Consider the following 20,889-nt stretch of genomic DNA (forward strand, 5'->3'; position numbering starts at 1 on the left):
ATTCTAAGCCACAAATCCATTGGCTAATGCAAAACACTGAAACGTGGCCGATTGCTTGCGCCTCTTATGCCGGTAACTTAGGTAACCATTACTCGCCAAACAAGCTTGTCCAATTTTGTAAGCTACATGCTTTTGTCTTTCCTCAGGAGAGACAATAGCAAAAAATACTTTGGAATTGAACCCTCTATGATCATACAACCTTATTCTAAGCCGCAAATCCATTGGCTAATGCAAAACACTGAAACGTGGCTGATTGCTTGCGCCTCTTATGCCGGTAACTTAGATAACCATTACTCGCCAAACAAGCTTGTCCAATTTTGTAAGCTACATGCTTTTGTCTTCCCTCATGTCATCAGTAAAACACCTTTAGACAATGCCTTATTAGTATTCACTGATGGGTCATCCACAGGAACTGCTACATATACCTTTGCTGACACCACTGTTAAATTCAAAACCAGCCATACCTCGGCTCAGTTAGTAGAATTACAGGCCCTAATCGCGGTGCTGTCAGCCTTCCCTAATCAGGCTCTTAATATTTATACCGACAGTGCATACTTAGTTCACTCAATACCTCTACTTGAGACAGTAGCACAAATTAAGCATGTGTCACATATAGCCGAGTTATTTTTACAATGCCAACAATTAATACATAATAGAACAACACCCTTCTTTCTTGGACACATTAGAGCTCATTCAGGATTACCAGGACCTCTATGCCAGGGCAACCAACTGGCTGATATGGCAACCAAGACCGTAGCCATAGCTACAAATACAAACCTAGCTCAAGCACAGGCTACTCATGCCTTACACCATCTTAATGCTCAAACTTTGAGACTGATGTTTAAAATAACTAGAGAACAAGCAAGACAAATAGTTAAACAATGTCAGACCTGTGTAACATACCTGCCAGTCCCTCACTTAGGAATTAACCCAAGAGGACTAGTTCCCAACATGATCTGGCAAATGGATGTCACTCATTATTCAGAATTCGGTAACTTAAAATACGTCCATGTATGTATAGATACATTTAGTGGATTTATACTAGCCACCTTACAAACAGGAGAAGCTACCAAACATGTTATAGCTCATTTACTACACTGTTTTTCCATAGTTGGAAAGCCTAAACAACTAAAAACAGCCAATGGTCCTGGCTATACATCCAAAGCCTTTCAAGACTTCTGTCTTAAATTACAAATAAAACACATTACTGGAATTCCATATAACCCTCAAGGACAAGGAATAGTTGAAAGAGCACACCTATCCTTAAAAACCACCATTGACAAAATAAAAAAGGGAGAATGGTACCCTACTAAGGGCACCCCTAGAAATATCCTTAATCACACACTTTTTATTTTAAATTTTTTAAATTTGGACAACCTGAACAGATCAGCAGCTGATCGATTTTGGCATTCCGAGTCCAAAAAACAATTTTCCACGGTTAAATGGAAAGACCCCTTAGACAACACATGGCATGGTCCAGACCCAGTGTTAATCTGGGGAAGAGGCTCAGTTTGTGTTTTTTCTCAAACTCATGATGCATCCAGATGGCTACCAGAGTGACTGGTGAGACAGGTACCTAACAATAGCCAATCCAGGGAGTAATTTTCTCCCTGAGAGTACTCTTTTCCTCTATTGCAGAGATGAACTCCAACTACAAGCCCCCCTGGACCATGGTGCTGATCTGCCAAGCATTCCAGGTTCATGCCAGCTTTGGTAATGCCCATGAGGCCCGTACATATATACAACAATGATACGGTAAGCCCTATGATTGTTATGGGGGATATGTGACCTCCCCTCCAATTAAGTACCTCTCAACTGTGTCCTGCTCTGCTTACACAGCATACCTGCCTTGTAACTCCCTTAAGTGGAGGTGTGTGTCAACCCCAAGAATATCTAGCAGAGGGGGTACCACAACCTGCCCTTGTGACGCATTTAAGGCTGCTATGCATAGTTCCTGCTACACTACTTATCAAGAATGTACCTCTGGCGGTAAAACATACTATACTGCTATCTTAACAAGAACTAGAAATCCCACTATAGGGGCCAGCAATGTCCCTACAGTTTTAGGAAATACCAATAACCTTATATCAGCTGGCTGTACTGGAATTGTAGGACAGCCTGTCTGCTGGAATATTCGCCCCCCTCTTCATATCTCTGACAGAGGAGGACCACAAGACAAGGTCCGAGAAATTATGGTATACAAAAAACTTGAGGAGTTGCAAAGGTCCCTGTACCCAGAAATTCACTACCACCCCTTGGCCTTGCCTAAAGCCCGAGGGAAAGAGAAAATTGATGCCCAGACCTTTGACCTCCTCACTGCTACTCATAACCTGCTTAACAATTCCAACTCTAGTCTAGCTAATGACTGTTGGCTGTGTCTGCAATCAGGAGATCCCGTTCCTCTTGCTATACCCAGCAATGACTTAAATTATACATCCAATACCCTTTGCACCATAATTCCTCCCCTTAAAGTACAACCTTTAGAATTTCCTAGTTCCTCTTGCATCTACTCCCCTCCCCTTAATAACACTTACGACCTTGATGTAGGATTCAATGAGTTCAATAATTGTTCCACCATAGTAAATATTTCCCAATCGCTGTGTGCCCCAAACAGCTCAGTTTTTATATGTGGCAATAATAGGGCTTATACCTATTTACCTACTAACTGGACAGGACGCTGTGTCTTAGCCACACTTTTGCCAGACATAGACATTATCCCTGGAGATGAACCTGTACCTATCCCAGCTATAGATCACTTTTTAGGAAGAAACAAAAGGGCAATACAATTTATCCCCTTACTTGCAGGATTAGGCATAACTACTGCCGTAGCAACTGGGGCTACAGGCCTAGGGGTTTCTGTTACTCAATACACCAAATTGTCTCACCAATTAATCTCAGATATGCAGGCCATCTCAAGTACTATACAAGATTTATAAGATCAGGTAGATTCTCTGGCAGAAGTAGTACCCCAAAATAGAAGAGGCCTAGATTTACTAACTGCAGAACAGGGAGGCATCTGCTTGGCTTTACAGGAAAAGTGCTGTTTCTATGCCAACAAATCCGGGATCGTCAGAGATAAAATCAGGCGTCTACAAGAAGACCTAGAAAAACGATGAAAAGAAACAACCGATAACCCGTTTTGGACTGGGTTCCATGGACTCCTTCCCTATCTTATGCCATTCCTGGGCCCCCTGCTTTGCCTATTGCTCTTACTCTCTGTAGGACCTTTGGTCTTCAATAAGCTCATGACATTCATTAAGCAACAAGTCGAGGCTATCCAAGCGAAGCCTATACAGGTCCATTATCATCGCCTAGAACAAGAAGATCGCGGTGGTTCATACTCACACCCATTATGACCACCTTCCCTATGCGCTGAACTGGACAGCCAATGACGGGTAAGAGAGTGTCATCTCTCACTAACCTAAGACAGGAGGGCCGTCATAAGCTACTGCCTAATCCCATGACGGGTACCAGTGATGAGATGCATTACTCCAACCTAAGACAGGCGCAGTTCCCGAGGGACAATCTTCTAGCCGTAATTATATATAAAAAAGGGGGACCTGTCCAGAGCCATGAGGCCCGGAATTAGCCGACCTCTGTTGCTTGATCTCCGCAAAGCGGAGACAAGATGGCACATTTCTGGGTTCTCCATTACTAACTTTCCCGCGCGTGCGCTAACCTTTCCCGCGCGCACCTAAACTGTTCCCGCGCGGGCAAGCCTTTCCCGCGTGCGTGCAAACTTTTTCCCGCCCAGGAAGATATGCAGCCTATGGCGCAGGCGCGATCCCGCGCCCGGGAAAATTACAAACCCATGGCGCATGCACAATTGTAATTTGAGTAAGCCCAGCCTCCTGTCACCGCCCTGGCCCAACCTCTTCCTCTGCCAGCCTATATAAGGCATTGCACTGCCACCATTAAACGAGACTTGATCAGGCTATTTTTCTTGTCTCCATTTCTCCTGTTTTCTTGTCTCCTCCATTCCCACTCCCCCTTCCAGGGTCCGTTCGACTGTCCTGCAGGTCGGGACAGAAACCTTTTTTAGCATCTACTGAAATAATCTTGTGGTTTTGTCTCTAGTTCTATTCATGTGATGAGTAACATTTATTAATTGTATGTTGAACCAGCTTTTTACCTCAGAGATACAGCCTACTTGATCATAGTTGATTGGTTTTTTGATATTCTCCTGGATTTCATTTGCCAGTATTTTGTTGAGGATATTTTCATCAATGTTCATCAAGGATATTGGCCTGAAGTTTTCTATTTTTTGTTTTATCTTTGCCAAGTTTTTGTATCAGAATGATGCTATTTTTATATAATGAGTTGGAAAGAAGTCCCTTTTTATTCAATATTTTGAAATAATTTTAGTAGAAATGGTACCAGCTCTTCTTTGTACATCTAGTAGAATTCAGCTATAAATTTGTCTGGTCCTTTAATTGGTAGGCTATTTATTACTAACTCAATTTTGGAGCTTATTATTGGTCTCTTCAGGGATTTGTTTTCTTATTTGTTCAGTCTTTGGTGGATGTATCTTTGCTCCAAGGTTACAGTTCTCAAGCTTGGCCCAGATGAACTCTCTGCTTATATTCATGTTGCCTCATTTTTTTCCGTTTAGGTAGACATATTAGTTAGAATGTGCTACAGCAGCCTCTATGAAGGGGTCTCTACTTTGATTGTACTCCACTTGCTATAACACTCAAGGATGCAGAGTCAGGTTAATCCCACCTGGAATCTGAGCATAAGGTCTGGCCTCTGCCTGGGATATACAAGACAGTGCCAAACTTTGGATTGAGAATGTACAGAGAACCAACAGGAGGCATTTTCTGCATTGTGAGATGTCAACATAGAAATCTTAAAGCCCCCCTTTGAGAGTGTGGCTCTTTAAGCTTTTTAGATCTTGTTTAGTGACCTGCTACAGTTAATGTGAGAGGCTCCAGGAGCAAATAGAATCTCATGACAGAATCTGTAAGTATAAACAAGCATCTTAGGAGTGAGAGATTGAGGCCACAAAGTATCCAGAGCCATGATCACAACTATACCTACCTGTTAAATGTGATACTGGAGTATTCTTGTCTTTATTCTTACTGAAAAGCTGGCAGATCCAGACAGGTGATCCTGGTTGTGGAGCTTCACTGAGGCAGTTCCATTTTCTGTCTAGAATCTGGATGAATCTCTCTAGCCTGGATTATCATTGGGCCATCAGCCCAGGGACACTAAGAACCCTTTCTTAGTCACCTAGACATCTTTGAGGATGTCCAGGTCAGAACTGTGTCAGGCTGACAAGAGTGGCTAATTCTGCTTCTGTCTCAGTGTAAGAGAAAGGAGTCATCCTGTGGGGTTTTCCCCTCATACAAGAGATAAATTTGGTTCATACCCAGATGAGAGTTTCTGTAGTTTCCTGGTACTTTGGTGAAAGACAAAGAGGAGGTCTGGTGACTCAAAAGATAAACTAATTGCTTTCATTTTATATGGTCATTCACAAAATAGATGAAGCAGTTACAGTCCTTACCATCCAGAAACTTTTAGTCTAGACTAGCACCCGGATACAAGGTTGAATTAAACATCATATAGTTGGTACAGTGAATAGATGTGTGCCAAAAAAAAAAAAAAACTTGGGTGTGGCTTCTGATGTTATCACCTGAAGAAATATTTATGGATTGAAGAGTTGCTTTTATTATTTGCATTCCTTTTACTTTGCTAAGAATATATATATATATCTTCTAATAAAATTATTCCAGAGGCCGGGCGCGGTGGCTCAAGCCTGTAATCCCAGCACTTTGGGAGGCCGAGACGGGCGGATCACGAGGTCAGGAGATCGAGACCATCCTGGCTAACACAGTGAAACCCCGTCTCTACTAAAAATACAAAAAAAACTAGCCGGGCGAGGTGGCGGGCGCCTGTAGTCCCAGCTACTCGGGAGGCTGAGGCAGGAGAATGGCGTAAACCCAGGAGGCGGAGCTTGCAGTGAGCTGAGATCCGGTCACTGCACTCCAGTCCGGGCGAGAGAGCGAGACTCTGCCTCAAAAAAAAAAAAAAAAAAAAAATTATTCCAGAAAACTTTAAAAGATTCATTTAAAAAACTAATTAGTATAAGTTACAAAATTGACAGAGTCATGGCAAAAATAGATTAAAGTTACATAAACTCTGGAATTTAAGTTTTTCTTAGGTAAGCTTAGGAAAAACAGAACTAGAAATACCCCAGTGACACGGTGAACAGAATTCTACATAGGGTCCTCTCACTGCCCCAGTTCTGTTCAGATTCACTCTTTTTGGAGGCCTTATTTAGGTCTGGACACACTCTAGAGTCTTGTCTTACAAAACTGAATTATAAAGATCAGAGTTTTAGCTGGTAAATCCTGCTGCCTTTCCAGAGCTGGTGCTCACAATTTCCTGAAACTGAAAAGCAGATAAATAAGAAAAAATAAACTATACATCTTTATATTGTATGGTTTTATATTGTATAGATTTTAAGATCATAATTTTTAAATTTTGTATTAAAACAAGTGCTTACAGAAACATTCTATTTAGCAATTTGTTTTCTATTCCTGCAGATCCAGTAGTTCCCCAAGTTCCAAACAAGTAAATATAAACACAAAAAATAAACTACATTAAACTCTTATGTCCCTCTTACCTGTCTATATTTAGTTTGTATCCTATATATTTTTAAAAAATCAATGACAGAGGGCCAGCCAAACAAGTAAATATAAACACAAAAAATAAACTACATTAAACTCTTATGTCCCTCTTATCTGTCTGTATTCAAGCCTGCAATCCCAGCACTTTGGGAGGCCGAGACGGGTGGATCACGAGGTCAGGAGATTGAGACCATCCTGGCTAACACAGTGGAACCCCATCTCTACTAAAAAAAAAAATACAAAAAACTAGGCAGGCGAGGTGGCGGGCACCTGTAGTCCCAGCTCCTGGGGAGGCTGAGGCAGGAGAGTGGCATAAACCCGGGAGGTGGAGCTTGCAGTGAGCTGAGATCCGGCCACTGCACTCCAGCCTGGGCAACAGAGTGAGACCCCATCTCAACAACAACAACAAAAAATCAGTGACAGAGGGCCAGGCATGGTGGCTCATGCCTGTAATCCCAGCAATTTGGGAGGCCGAGGCAGGCGGACCACTTGAGGTCAGGAGTTCGTGACCAGCCTGACCAACATGGAGAAACCCCATCTCTACTAAAAATACAAAATTAGCCATGTGTGTTTGCCCATGCCTGTAATCCCAGCTACTCAGGAGGCTGAGGCAGGAGAATCACTTAAACCAGGGAGGTGGATGTTGCTATGAGCTGAGATGGCGCCATTGCACTCCAACCTGGGCAACAAGGGCCAAATTCCATCTCAAAAAAAGAAAATTAATGACAGAGAAGCAGAGGAAGAAATCATAATGCTGGACCCTTCATCTAAATCCTGAGAATTATTGAACACTGAGTATCAACTTCAAAGGTGTTATGAGGATTATATTACATAATGTGTTGTTCCCAGCACAGGGCTCTATAACATCCTCTTGAGCACATAGTACCTGCTCAATAAACATTGCATTAGTACATGTGTACATGTTGTTTTCCAAATACAGACTTATTCCAACATTGCTCCCTTCTGTTTCCTCTGTAAACTTTAAAGAGCCAGCAAATAATGTAAAACGTTAAGATAGAGATTTGTTGTATTCATTTGTATGAGAAGTATGTGTTTTCTGACAAGAGTGTGGAGTGTAAGGGACACTGTGCTGTGCCTGCTTTCTCTAATGCTAATCATGAGCCCAGGGGAAACAACATCAGCATTGACAGGGGACTTGTTTAAAACACTCATTCATGAACCCTTTCCAAACGTTCAGATTCACATTACATAGAGCAGGACTGACATTACCACGTGATTTCTGAGCTCATTAAAGCTTGAGAGTCAGTGTCTAGCTAAGTGGTTATCAGCCCAGACTTCTCATTAGGATTCCATGGCCACTTTGCAGAAATCATTTTACTTGTGCCCTTTCCACAGGTTCCGTTTATTGGTCTAGGTGAAAGCATTCATGTTGTAATGAAGTGCCTCATGTGACTGTAAGGTGGGGCCAGAATTAAGTGGGGGGGTTCAGAATACATTCATGAGAGTTAAGTTCCACCTTTGCACTGAAATGTGGTCACACGGCCTGTTCTGTTTGGGTTTGATAGGAAGAGGTCAGTGTGGCATTTATTTCCATTACTGTAGCAGAAATGGCTGCTTTTTGTGGCAGGGAAGGGAAATTGAGGACAGAAGAAGAGAAATGTATTTTTATATCTAAGGAGCAGCTCACTGCTTCTGAATCTCCTCTGTTATAAAGGATAGAAATGGGTGGGCTTTTTTTTTGCAGGACTTAGTTCTTTTTTCTGTGTGTTTGAGGCTCACAGGTAAACAGGTGGTGCCGACACCTTTAAAAACTTTTTCTCAAGATGCAGCTGTAACTTGTCCAGAGAAAGTCCTCTGAAAAGGATTCCCAGAGGAGGAGAAAGAGAGAAAGAGGGGAAATGCCTTTTTTTTTTTTTCTTCTTCAGATTCAAAGTTAGGCACTGACTCTCAAGCTTTAATGAACTCAGGAATCACTTGGTAATGTCGGTCCCGCTCTATGTAATGTGAATCTGAACGTTTGGGAATGGTCCATGAATAAGTATTTTAAACAAGTCCCCTGTCAATGCTGATGTTGCTCCCCATGGGCTCATGATTAGCATTTCATGACATTCTTCACCTGAAAGTCTCAGATGAAGGGCTGTGTCCACTCTGCCTCCTGGAGCGCCATACGTTTAGTCCTTGCAAACCTCTACTCCTCTGCTTGTGCTTCTTTTCCCCTAATGAGTTTGTTTTAACTACTTTAAAAAAGTGTTGTGCTTGCCAAAGGATCTCTGCATTTCATTCCTATATACCAGAGCCTTCTCTACATTCTCTACATCATGGCTTCTTATATTTCCTACAGAATACCTACCATGAATGTATTATCTGCAATATTTTACATGTTTCCTTTGTAGCTGTTGAACATGGGAAGATGTGGATACTCAAGATTTCTATTGGGGGAAAGCTGGGATTTTTAGTAAAGATAAAGAACATGTAATGTTGAGGTTCCATCTATGTTCTCCACTAGCTCTATGAAGAACAGGATTAATAAAATGCTTATTTAAACAGGATGGCATTTATTACCACGAAAGTTCTGAAATAAATTATTAAGAGACACCCACTCTCTAGGGTGCTAAAGAAAGACTACTTAAAATTACATTAAAAATTACAGAACATGGGATATAGCTGTATCTTGAACTTCGCTTAAAACTGATGTTTTTATATGGTTAAATTCAGCCTATAATTTACTTTTTGAGGGGCAATATTTTGGCAGTGATGGTATGTTCTTCTCTGTGCATCAGCACATCGTAAAAATTTGTTCTAATGCAGTTGATGTTAATGATTTACTTTGTTAAAGAGCTCTGACTTTTTTTTAATCCATGGAATTAATTATTTTTCTCTTTATTATTATCTTTATTCAGCTGATGTACATAAAGCATCATATTTAATCTGGCAGCTGCCCTTTTTTCTTTGGTTTACTTTACATAAATCTGTCTTTGCAAAAGGAAGGCACAGCCAGACATAGTGAGTCATGCACTTTGGGAGGCAGGCTGACCACCCTAGGTCAGGAGTTCAAGACCAGTCTGGCCAACCTGGTGAAACAGTGTCTCTACTAAAATACAAACATTAGCCAGGCATGATGTCAGGTGCCTGGAATCCCAGCTACTTGGGAGGTTGAGAGGGGAGAATCACTTGAACCCGGGAAACAGTGGTTGCAGTGAGCCGAGATTGTGCCACTGTACTCCAGCCTTGGTGGCTTAGCGAGACTCTGTCTCAATAAAGCAAATGACGGCTCTTATCTTTTTTTACAGGTCAGAAAAATTGGGTAAAATGCAGGCTCTTCCACTTACTGGATGTTTGATAAAATAGTCTTCTTGGCCCAAAAACATTGGCATTACTAGTGACCTTGTTAGAAATTCAAAAGCTCAGACTTTATTCCAGATCTTCTGATAAATAAAAACTTGCATATCAACATCTTCTGTTTATTGTACATATTTAAATCTGAGAGGTACCTTCTAACTCAACATGTCTTTTTTTGTCTGAAAAATATACACGTCTTATTCTTTATGATGTAAATACAGCACTCTGAAGGGTACATGTTGCTGTTTATGCCCTTAATTTTATACTTTGTTATCCAGAAAAGTATCATATACACTGATGTTGTGGATCTTAAGCTGTTGTCTTTTCTCAGAGTTAGAGAATACATTAGAGAGTATGTTTGTGTTGAAAATTATTGGATAATTTTAATCCCTCCTATAAGTCAGAATCATTTCTTTTTACTCTCTTATTTCACTTTAATTCAAAGGATAAATTCAGCCCATGGTCACTTGGTAAATATATGCGTGTCTGTGTGTGTGTGTATGTGTATGTGTGTGTCTGTGTGTCTGAGTGCGTGTGTGTGTGCTTCAGGGGCTGCTGACATTTAGGGATGTGGCCATAGAATTCTCTCTGGTGGAGTGGCAATGCCTGGACACTGCTCAGCAGGATTTGTATAGGAAAGTGATGTTAGAGAACTACAGAAACCTGGTCTTCTTGGATGAGAATAACATTAATACACAATTCCTAATATACCCTAAAAGTTTCATTTCTCTTTTTTCATAGAACAATTTTTGGTAATTTATGCTTTGCATAAATGAGTTTCTGATCCATATTTTCAAGGAAATCTTGAGGATTGGTCTGTGTAGAAAAGAATTTCTTCAAGATGTTTCATCTTGACCTGAACTTTCCACATTTCTGAGCTGATCTGTATCCCTCACTCAGATTAGTGGTAATTCCAGAAATTTAGTTACGTAAAATATTGTTGCCCATATCATAAGATCTATTTGCCACCACCAATATTTGATTCATGAGTACTGGGTGGTAAAATTAAGTACCTACAAATTTAAAATATTTTCTAAATATTTATAAAAATTTTTTTGAGATGGGGTCTTGCTCTCTTGCCCAGGCTGAAGTTCAGTGGCATGATCTAAGCTCACTGCAACCTCCACCTCCCGGGTTCAAGCGATTCTTCTGCCTCTGCCTCCTGAGTAGCTGGGACTACATGTGTGCACCACCATGCTTGGCTAATTTTTGTATTTTTGGTAGAGATGGGATTTCACCATATTGGCCCAGCTGGTTTTGAATTCATGACCTCATGATCCACCCGCCTCAGCCTCTGAAAGTGCTGGGATTACAGGCGTGAGGCACCACACCCAACTAGAACTTTCTTTCATTAATTAGTATTTTGGGGTTAATTTTCTAGGATATTCTATTACATCCTTTTGAATGAGCACAGTAGTAGATTAGTAATTGGAGAATATAAGAATGATACATGTTATTTATTTTTAATAAAACAGTTATTGTTCTCACTAACCCAGACCTGATCACCTGTCTGGAGTGAGGCAAAGAGCCCTGCAATATGAAGAGGCTTGAGATGGTAGCCAAACCCCCAGGTAGGTGAAAGTAAATAAAACAGATGACACCAATGAGCAGCCAAAGGTCAAAAAGAAAGGCTGTCCTTGAAATGTGATTTGAAAAGCTGTGTTCCAGAGCAAATAGTTTCCAGGAAGCCTGAGGTTTTTTGTTTTTTTTGTTTTTGTTTTCTAATTTTTCTCTCACATAGGAGCATCTTCTGTCTTATGCTTTTAAATTCTCTAAGGATTCTACTTTTCCTTGGGTAACCTTCCTTGAAGTTTACAGTGAGAACCAAAGTCCTCTTCATGGCATATATGAGACTGCACAATCTGACTGCTTTTTCATTGTTTTAGGGAACATACCAATATCTGCATAAGTATGAGAGACTCTATGTTGAACTATTTTTTATCCAGAGAAGTATCATCATTCTCTTTTTGCATCATATCTGAAATGTGTGAGCGTAGTGGTTTCTGTTTCATTGGATTTTTGGTTAACTTTTCTGCATATTCCATACTGTTTTTATTACTGTGGTCTTAATGTATGATGTTCCTCTGCTTTGTTCTTTTTCCTCAATATTGCTTTGGCTATCCAAAGTTGATTGTAGTTTTTGTAAATTTTAAATTTTTATTTTCCATTACTGTGAAAAAATGTCACTGGAATGTTGATAGGAAGTTTATTAAATCCATAGATTACTTTAGATAATATGGCACTTTAACAATATTTATTCTTTTGATTAATAGACATAAAATATTTTTAAATTTATTTGTGTTTTCTCTAGTTTCTTTCATTGATATTTTATATGTTTAATTGCACAGATTTCTTACCTCCTTGCTTAAATTTGTTCTCAGAAATTTATTATTTTAATGCTATTATAAATAAGATTTTTTTCTGTTGTATTAGATGGTTTAAGTGTATGGAATCATAACTTGTATGTTAATTTTATAATTGCTAATTTATTGACTGTATTAGTTTAGATAAGTTGCATATTTTTGGGACAGAGTCTCACTCTGTCGTGCAGTGGTGTGATCTCAGTTTGCTGCAACCTCTGCCCAATCCCTCACCCTGGGCTCAAGTGATTCTCTCATCTCAGCCTCCCGAGTAGCTGGGATTACAGGTGTGCACCACCACACCCAGCTAGTTTTTGTATTTTCTGTAGAGATGGGGTTTCACCACGTTGGGCAGGCTGGTCTCAAATTCCTGACCTCAAATGATCCACCCACCTTGGCCTCCCAAAGTGCTGGGATTACCGGCATGAGTCACTGCACCTGGCAGTTTAGACAAATTTTAATGTACTGTTTTTTTTTTTTTAGAATAAGATCATATCCACAAACAGCAACTTTTTGCTTGTCTTCAGTTTCAATTTTTTTTTTTTTTTTTAAATGACAGAGTCTCGCTCTGTCACCCAGGCTGGAGTGCAGTGGTGTGATCTCAGCTCACTGTAACCTCCACCTCCCCAGCTCTAAGGAATTCTCCTGCCTCAGCCTCCCAAGTAGCTGGGATTACAGGCGCATGCCACCACACCCGGCTAATTTTGTATTTTTAGTAGAGATGGGGTTTTACCATGTTGGCCAGGCTGGTCTCAAACTCCTGACCTCAGGTGATCCACCTGTCTTGGCCTTCCAAAGTGTTGGGATTACTGGCATGAGCCACCATGCCCAGGCTCAATGGCTTTTTAAAAATGCTTTTGACTAATTCTTCTGCTGCACAGTTCTAGTCCTAATGTTAAAACAGAAGCATTGACAATGGACACAATACAGTTTTGTATTGGTTTCTGTGAATTTAAAGAATCAACTCCTCAAGCTTTTATAAACTGGTTCCAGGAGGTAAATATCTTCTTTTGTTGGGTCCTCAGAGTGATAGAATGTTCTCTGAATTTGTAGTGGAGGAGTTATAGCTTGGTCACAAGGCTGCTGGGTCTGCAGTAGGGTCCACCTTTTGTTGAGAGCAAGTCCCCCAAAATCTGGCCATAAACTGGCCCCCAAACTGGCCATAAATAAAATCTCTGCAGCACTGCGATATGTCCATAATGGCCCTAACGCCCAAGCTGGAAGTTTCTGGGTTTACAGAAATGAGGGCAAGGAACACCTGGCCTGCCCAGGGTGGAAAACCGCTTAAAGGCATTCTCAAACTACAAATAGTAGCATGAGCAAACTGTGTCTTAAGGGCATGGTCCTGCTGCAATTAACTAGCCCAAACTATTCATTTAATTTGGCCCATCCCTTCATTTCCCTTAAAGGATACTTTTAGTTAATTTAGTATCTGTAGAACCTAAGCCAGCGCTCAGCAAGTTCTCCCAGGAGAAGGCCATATTCAGTTCAAGTGCCAAGATCGTGAAGGCCAGTAGCGAAAAGCCGGACGAGTTGGAGTAAGGCATCTCCCAGGTTCTTCTGGAGCTGGAGATGAACTTGGACAATGCTAACGGCTGATTTGCTGTTAATAAATATGTGGGTAAATCTCTGTTTGGGGCTCTCAGCTCTGAAGGCTGTGAGACCCCTGATTCCCCACTACACACCTCTATATTTGTGTGTATGTGTCTTTAATTCCTCTAGCGCCACTGAGTTAGGGTCTCCCTGATCGAGCTGGTCTCGGCAACCTTTAGCTGTCTTGTTACAAGAGGCTTGAGCAATTGAAATTCCCATTTTATTTTTGGAAAGATTGAATATTTTTCAGGACTTTGATCTGTAGAGCAGACTCTAGGACAGGTGCCTGCAGTCGGCTTCATACATAATGGTCCTTATATCAGGATATAAATGAGCATGGCTTTCACTGAGTACCAGAGAGGATTTTCACAGGTCACTGTGGGTTTCTATGTAGGAAAAACTGGTCATGAACTGTGGCTTATGGAGTTGGAACTGAGTCATTGAACTATTTCAGGGGCCATAGTAAAGGCCAAGGTTTGCAGACCTGCCTGCATTTCTACAAATGGGTGTCTTCCTCTAGGTCTCTGGAAGGTCAGGACCTCTCCCAGACTGTGAGTGGGAGTTTGGGATGGCTACAGAGTAATTTCAGAATTCTCAGTGGGACCAAGTTGGGTGGGCCATTTCTTGGTCTGTAACCAATAACAGGGGTCCTGTAGTTTCCCACTTGAATGAAGACCTGCCCTCTGAAAAGGAACACTCCTCAATCTTGGGCTTTAGCAGAGTTTCACAGCTTCCCCACCTGGATCTCATAGCTCTCTTAAAAGCACTTATTTTGAAGAGGGGGTCTTGTTACATAACTCAGACCAGTCTTGAAATCCTGGCCTGAAACAGTTCCCCAACCTCAATATGCCAGGTAGCTGTCATTAGAAGTGTGAGTTGTGATGTCTAGTTCTCATAAAGGCAGGTAAGGGATGACTGACAAATTCTTTTGCTGTGGATGGGGATAAGCAAATACTGCATGTTTCATTTATTTATCTTACTGATATTACTCTCTCTATACATTTTTACTTTCTATTTTTCATTTCAAACATCTGTAATTTTAGATTCAGACACGTAGGACAGTATGCTAGAATTTACATGTTATGCCTGAAGTAAATTAGATAATTGGTAGACACTCCATATTTATTTCTTTATTTAATTATACTATACTTTAAGTTCTAGGGTACATGTGCACAATGTGCAGGTTTGTTACGTAGGTATACATGTACCATGTTGACTTGCTGCACCCATCAACTTGTCATTTACATTAGGTATTTCTCCTAACACTCTCCCTCCCCCATCCCTCCCACCCCCCAATAGGCCCTGGTGTGTGATGTTCCCCTCCCTGTGTCCATGTGTTCTCATTGTTCAGCTCCCGCTTATGAGTGAGAACACGTGGTGTTCGGTTTTCTATCCTTGTGATAGTTTGCTGAGAATGATGGTTTCCAGTTTCATCCATGTCCCATGAACTCATCCTTTTTTATGGCTGCATGGCATTCCATGGTGTATATGTGCCACATTTTCTTTATCAAGTCTAGTATTGATGGACATTTGGGTTGGTCCCAAGTCTTTGCTATTGTGAATAGTGCCTCAATAAATATACATGTGCATGTGTCTTTATAGCAGTATGATTTATAATCCTTTGGGTATATACCCAGTAGTGGGATTGCTGGGTCAAATAGTATTTCGAGTTCTAGATCCTTTAGGAATCGCCACACTGTCTTCCACGGTGGTTGAAGTAGTTTACACTCCCACCAACAGTGTAAAAGCATTCCTATTTCTCCACATCCCCTCCAGCATTTGTTGTTTCCTGACTTTTTAATGATTGCCATTCTAACTGTCATGAGACGGTATCTCATTGTGGTTTTGATTTGCATTTCTCTGATGACTAGTGATGATGAGCATTTTTTCATGTGTCTGTTGGCTGCATAAATGTCTTCTTTTGAGAAGTGTCTGTTCAAATCCTTTGCCCACTTTTTGATGGGGTGGTTTTTTTTTTCTTGTAAATTTAAGTTCTTTGTAGATCCTGGATACTAGCCTTTGGATAGATTGCAAAAATTTTCTCCCATTCTGTAGGTTGCCTGTTCACTCTGCTGATAGTTTCTTTTGCTGTGTAGAAGCTCTTTAGTTTAATTAGATCCCATTTGTCTATTTTGGCTTTTGTTGCTACTGTTTTGATGTTTTAGTCATGAAGTCTTTGCCCATGCCTATGTCCTGAATGGCATTGCCTAGGTTTTCTTCTAGGGTTTTTATGGTTTTAGGTCTAACATTTAAGTCTTTAATCCATCATGAGTTAATTTTTGTGTAAGGTGTAAGGAAGGATCCAGTTTCAGCTTTCTACATATGGCTAGCCAGTTTTCCAGCACCATTTATTAAATTGAGAATCCTTTCCCCATTGCTTGTTTTTGTCAGGTTTGTCAAAGATCTGATGGCTGTAGATGTGTGGTATTATTTCTGAGGACTCAGTTCCGTTCCATTGGTCTATATCTCTGTTTTGGTACCAGCACCATGCTGTTTTGGTTACTGTAGCCTTGTAGTACAGTTTGAAGTCAGGTAATGTGATGCCTCCAGCTTTGTTCTTTTGGCTTAGGATTATCTTGGTTATATGGGCTCTTCTTTGGTTCCATATGAAATTTAAAGTAGTTTTTTTTCCAATTCTGTGAAGAAAATCAACAGCAGCATGATGGGGACAGCGTTGAACCCACAAACTACCCTGGACAGCATGGCCACCTCCATGACACCGACTCCTCCCATTCATGAGCATGGAACTTCTCCCACCTGCTTGTGTCCTCTTCCACCTCGTTGAGCAGTAGGTTGTAGCCCTCCCTGAAGAGGTCCCCAACATCCCCTGTAAGTTGGATTCCTAGGCATTTTATTCCCTTTGTAATAATTGCAAATGGGAGTTCACCCATGACCTGGCTCTCTGTTCATCTGTTCTTGGTGTATAGATGGAGTTTCACTCTTGTTGCCCAGGCTGAACTGTAGTAGCGTGATCTTGGCTCACTACAACCTCCTTGTCCCTGGTTCAAGCAGTTCTCCTGCCTCAGATTCCTGAGTAGCTGGGATTACAGGCATTTTACGTATATGTTAGACTTTTGATGTGTTTATAAATCAAGAAGAAATCTAGGTTGCTTCAGTCTTTTGGCTTTTTTGAATACTGGTACAACAGACATGGATATTCAAATATGTCTTTTAGGTCTTGTGTTGTATAGTTTGGATATAGATTTATAAATCGGATTGCTGTATTTCATGATAATTCCATTTATAATTATTTGAGAAACATAACATTTTTAAATTAATGCATTCTTGTTTTCTACCAACAATCAAGAGAGGTTTCATTTTCATTGCATTATAAACAGATTTGTTGTTTTAAAAAAATTTATAGTGGCCATTGTAATGAGTGTGAGATGATTTCATTTTTTATTTGTGTTTCTCTACAAATTATTAATATTGCATATCATTTCAAATGCTTTCTTCCATTTGTATATATTTTTATTTAATTAAATTAATTAATTAATTTTTGAGATGGAGTCTTGCTCTGTCACCCAGGCTGGAGTGCAGCGGCGCGATCTCAGCTCACTGCAAGCTCCGCCTCCTGGGTTCACATCATTCTCCTGCCTCAGCTTCCCATGTAGCTGGGACTACAGGCGCCCGCCGCCATGCCCAGCTAATTTTTTTGTGTTTTTAGTAGAAACGGAGTTTCACCATGTTAGCGAGGATGGTCTCGATCTCCTGACCTTGTGATCTGCCCACCTCAGCCTCCCAAAGTGCTAGGATTACAGATGTGAGCCACCCCGCCCAGCCTTTTTTTTTTTTTTTTTTTTTTTGAGGCAGGATCTCACTCTGTCACCTAGACTGGAATGCAGTGGCAGAATCTTGGCTCACTGCAACCTCTGCCTCCTGGGTTCAAGTGATATTCATGCCTCACCCTCCCAAGTAGCTGTGACTACAGGAGCCTGCCACCACACCAGGCCAACTTAACGTATTTTTAGTAGATATGGGGTTTCATCATGTTGGCCAGGCTGGTCTTGAACTCCTGACCTCAAGTAATCCACCTGCCTTGGCCTCCCAAAGTGCTGGGATTACAGGCATGAGCCACCATGTCCTGCTGTATGTCTTTTTTGATGAAAGTTTAGTTCAATTATTTGTGCTGTTCTAAATCAAGTCATTCAACTTTATTGTTCTAAGAGTTGTTTATGTAGTCTGAATATTAACTTCTGTATCACATTCAATTTGCAAGTATTTTCACCTGTTTTTTAGCAGGCATTTTTACTCTATTGAATGTTTTTTTTAATGTGCATAAAGTTGCAAGTATAGTGTAGTTAAGCTTTTCTGTTCTTCTTTTTGTTGCTTATGCATTTGATGTTGTATCTAAGAAAATGGTGCCAAAATCCGTGTCATGTTTTTTTTTTGTTTTGTTCTAACAGGTTTGTTAGATTTTTTTTATGTCTAAGTATTTTATTGAAAATATTTTTTGTATATGGTTCAAAGAAATGATCCAATTTTATTTTATCAGTGTGTGTTATCTGCCTTTGTGTCAATACCATACTGTTTTCATTATTGTACCTTAATATGTCTTTTGAAATCAGGAAGTATAATGCTTCTTTGTGTTTTTTCATGGGTATTTGGCTAGTTATATTTTATAATCAAATTTAAAAATTTTCAACATTTTTTCTGTAATAAAACTGTGCTATTGGGATTCTTATAGAGATTATATTGAATTTGTTCACTGTAGGTTTTGCTGACATCTTAACAAAATTAAATTTTTGACCCTTGAGCAAGAATATGTTGAAGAGTGTGTTTTATTTTTATTTCATTGTATTTTTTTTTTTTTTTTTAGAGACAGGGTCTTCCTATATCGCCCATGGTAGTTTTGAATTCCTAGGCTCAAGGAATGCTTCTGCTGCAGCCTTCCAAAATGTTAGTATTACAGGCGTAAGCCACTGCACTGGGCCTGTGTGTTTTATTTTTATGTATCCTTGAATTTGCCAGTTTTGCTTTTAATTCCTAATTTCATTCCGTTTTGGTCAGATAACATACAGTGTGTGATTTTGGTCTTTTAAAATTTATTCATTTTTGTCATTTTGAGACAGGATCATACTCTGTCACCCATGCTAAAGTATAGTGGTATAATTTTGGGTCACTGCAGCCTCAGTCTCCTTGACTCAAGTAATCTTTTCACCTCAGCCTGGTGAGTAGCTGAGACTACAGAGATGCACTACTATGCCTGGCTAATTTTTAAAATTATTTTTAGTGACAGAGTCTCACTATGTTACTGACACTATGTTACTGACTTATACTTGTGGTCACAAGTGATCCTCTCACTTTTGTCTTCCGAATTGTTGAAATTATATGTATCAGCCCCTACACCCAGCTGGTATTCTTTAATAAGACTTGTTATGTGTTCTAACAGAATAAATCAGGTGCAAATAAGAATATTGTGTATTATTTTGCTTTTAACTGGAAAATATTGCACATGTCTGTTAAGCCTAGTTGGTCTATGGTATGGTTTGGATGTCCATGTTCTGCAAACCTCATGCTGCAACGTAAGCCTCAATGTTGGATGTGGAACCTGATAGGAGGTGTTTGTGTCATGGGGCAAATTCCTCACAAATGCCTTGGCACCATCCTTTTGATAATCAGAAAGTTTACTATCCATTAATTCAAATGAGAGCTGGTTCATTGAAAGAAACTGGCTTCTTCACCTCATACTTGCTCTGTCTCTTACCCTGTAATATGTCTAATTATTCTTTGCCTTCCACCATGATTGTAAGTTTCCTGAGACCCTCACCAAAAGCAGATGCTTTCACACCCTTCTTGTACAGTCTGTGGAACTTTGAACCAAATAAACCTTTTTTCTTCATGAGTTATTCACTCCCAGATGTTCCTCTATATGCAAAATAGTTAATACAGTATATAATATTGTCTGTTTTCTGTTCAATTATTGATCTTTAATCTGAATTTTTGCTTTGTTATTGCAAACAGGGTCTTGATGTCTACAATTACATGCCTATGTGTTTCTTACATCACCTTTGTCAAAATTTGCTTTGTATATTTTAGGTCCTTGATGTCACATATACATATACATGTAAATAGATATGACAATTATAGATTTCTGATAAATCAACCCATTTGACCATTATATAATATTGTGTTTGTCTTATTCTAGTACCTGACTTAAAGTATATTATATCCAATATAGTTATTACCACCTCACCCAATTGTGGTTACTACTAGCATGGAATATGGATTCTTTCCATTCTGTTGCTTTCAGCCTATTTGGCTCAATGATAAAATGAGTCTCTTATAGACAGCATATTGTATGCATTTTTACTTAAGCCACTCAGGCATCTTATATATTTTTTATGAATTTATTTATTTTTGAGATAGAGTATCACTCTGTCCATGAGGCTGGTTTGCAGTGGTGTAATCACAGTTCACTGCAACCTCAACCTCCCAAACTCAGATATAATATCAGCTTCTCAAGTAGCTGGGTTGCAAATATGTACCATCATGCCCAAAATTATATATATATATTTTTTGTAGAACAAGGTTTTGCCATGTTGTCCAGGTTGGTCTCAAACTCTTGGGTTAAAGTGATCAGCATCCCCGGCCTCTCAAAGTCCTAGAATTACATTTTTTTAGTAGTTTAATTAATTTATATTTAAAATGATTGCTTAAAGATATGAAGTAACTATTACCAGTTTCATTGCTACTGGTTTTTAAAATTTTTTATTTTGTTTTATGTTCTGGGATACATGTGCAGAACGTACAGGTTTGTTACATAGGTAAACTTGTGCCATGGTGGTTTGGTGCGCCTATCAACTCATCACCTACGTATTAAGCCCTACATGCAGTAGGTATTTATCCTGATGCTCACCTTCCCCCCACAAAACAGGCCCCAGTGTGTGTTGTTCACCTCTATGTGTCCATGTGTTCTTATTGTTCAGCTCCCCCTTATAAGTGAAAACATGTGGTGTTTGGTTTTCTGTTCCAGTGTTACTTTGCTGAGGATAATGGCTTCC

At 39.9% G+C, this 20,889-nt stretch overlaps 1 protein-coding gene across 1 annotated transcript in view; it reads left to right on the plus strand.

The window, feature by feature from the left end:
* The window catches only part of LOC104669312 (putative zinc finger protein 56), a 67,885-nt gene that overhangs the window by 32,740 nt on the left and 14,256 nt on the right, over nt 1-20,889 (plus strand). Inside the window, exon 2 of the mRNA XM_030942329.1 lies at nt 10,482-10,606. Within this exon, the coding sequence (XP_030798189.1) occupies nt 10,482-10,606 (125 nt within the window). The remainder of the gene's footprint in view (nt 1-10,481; nt 10,607-20,889) is intronic.

Source organism: Rhinopithecus roxellana, chromosome 12 (genome assembly GCF_007565055.1).
Source record: "Rhinopithecus roxellana isolate Shanxi Qingling chromosome 12, ASM756505v1, whole genome shotgun sequence".
Taxonomy (NCBI): Eukaryota; Metazoa; Chordata; class Mammalia; order Primates; family Cercopithecidae; genus Rhinopithecus; species Rhinopithecus roxellana.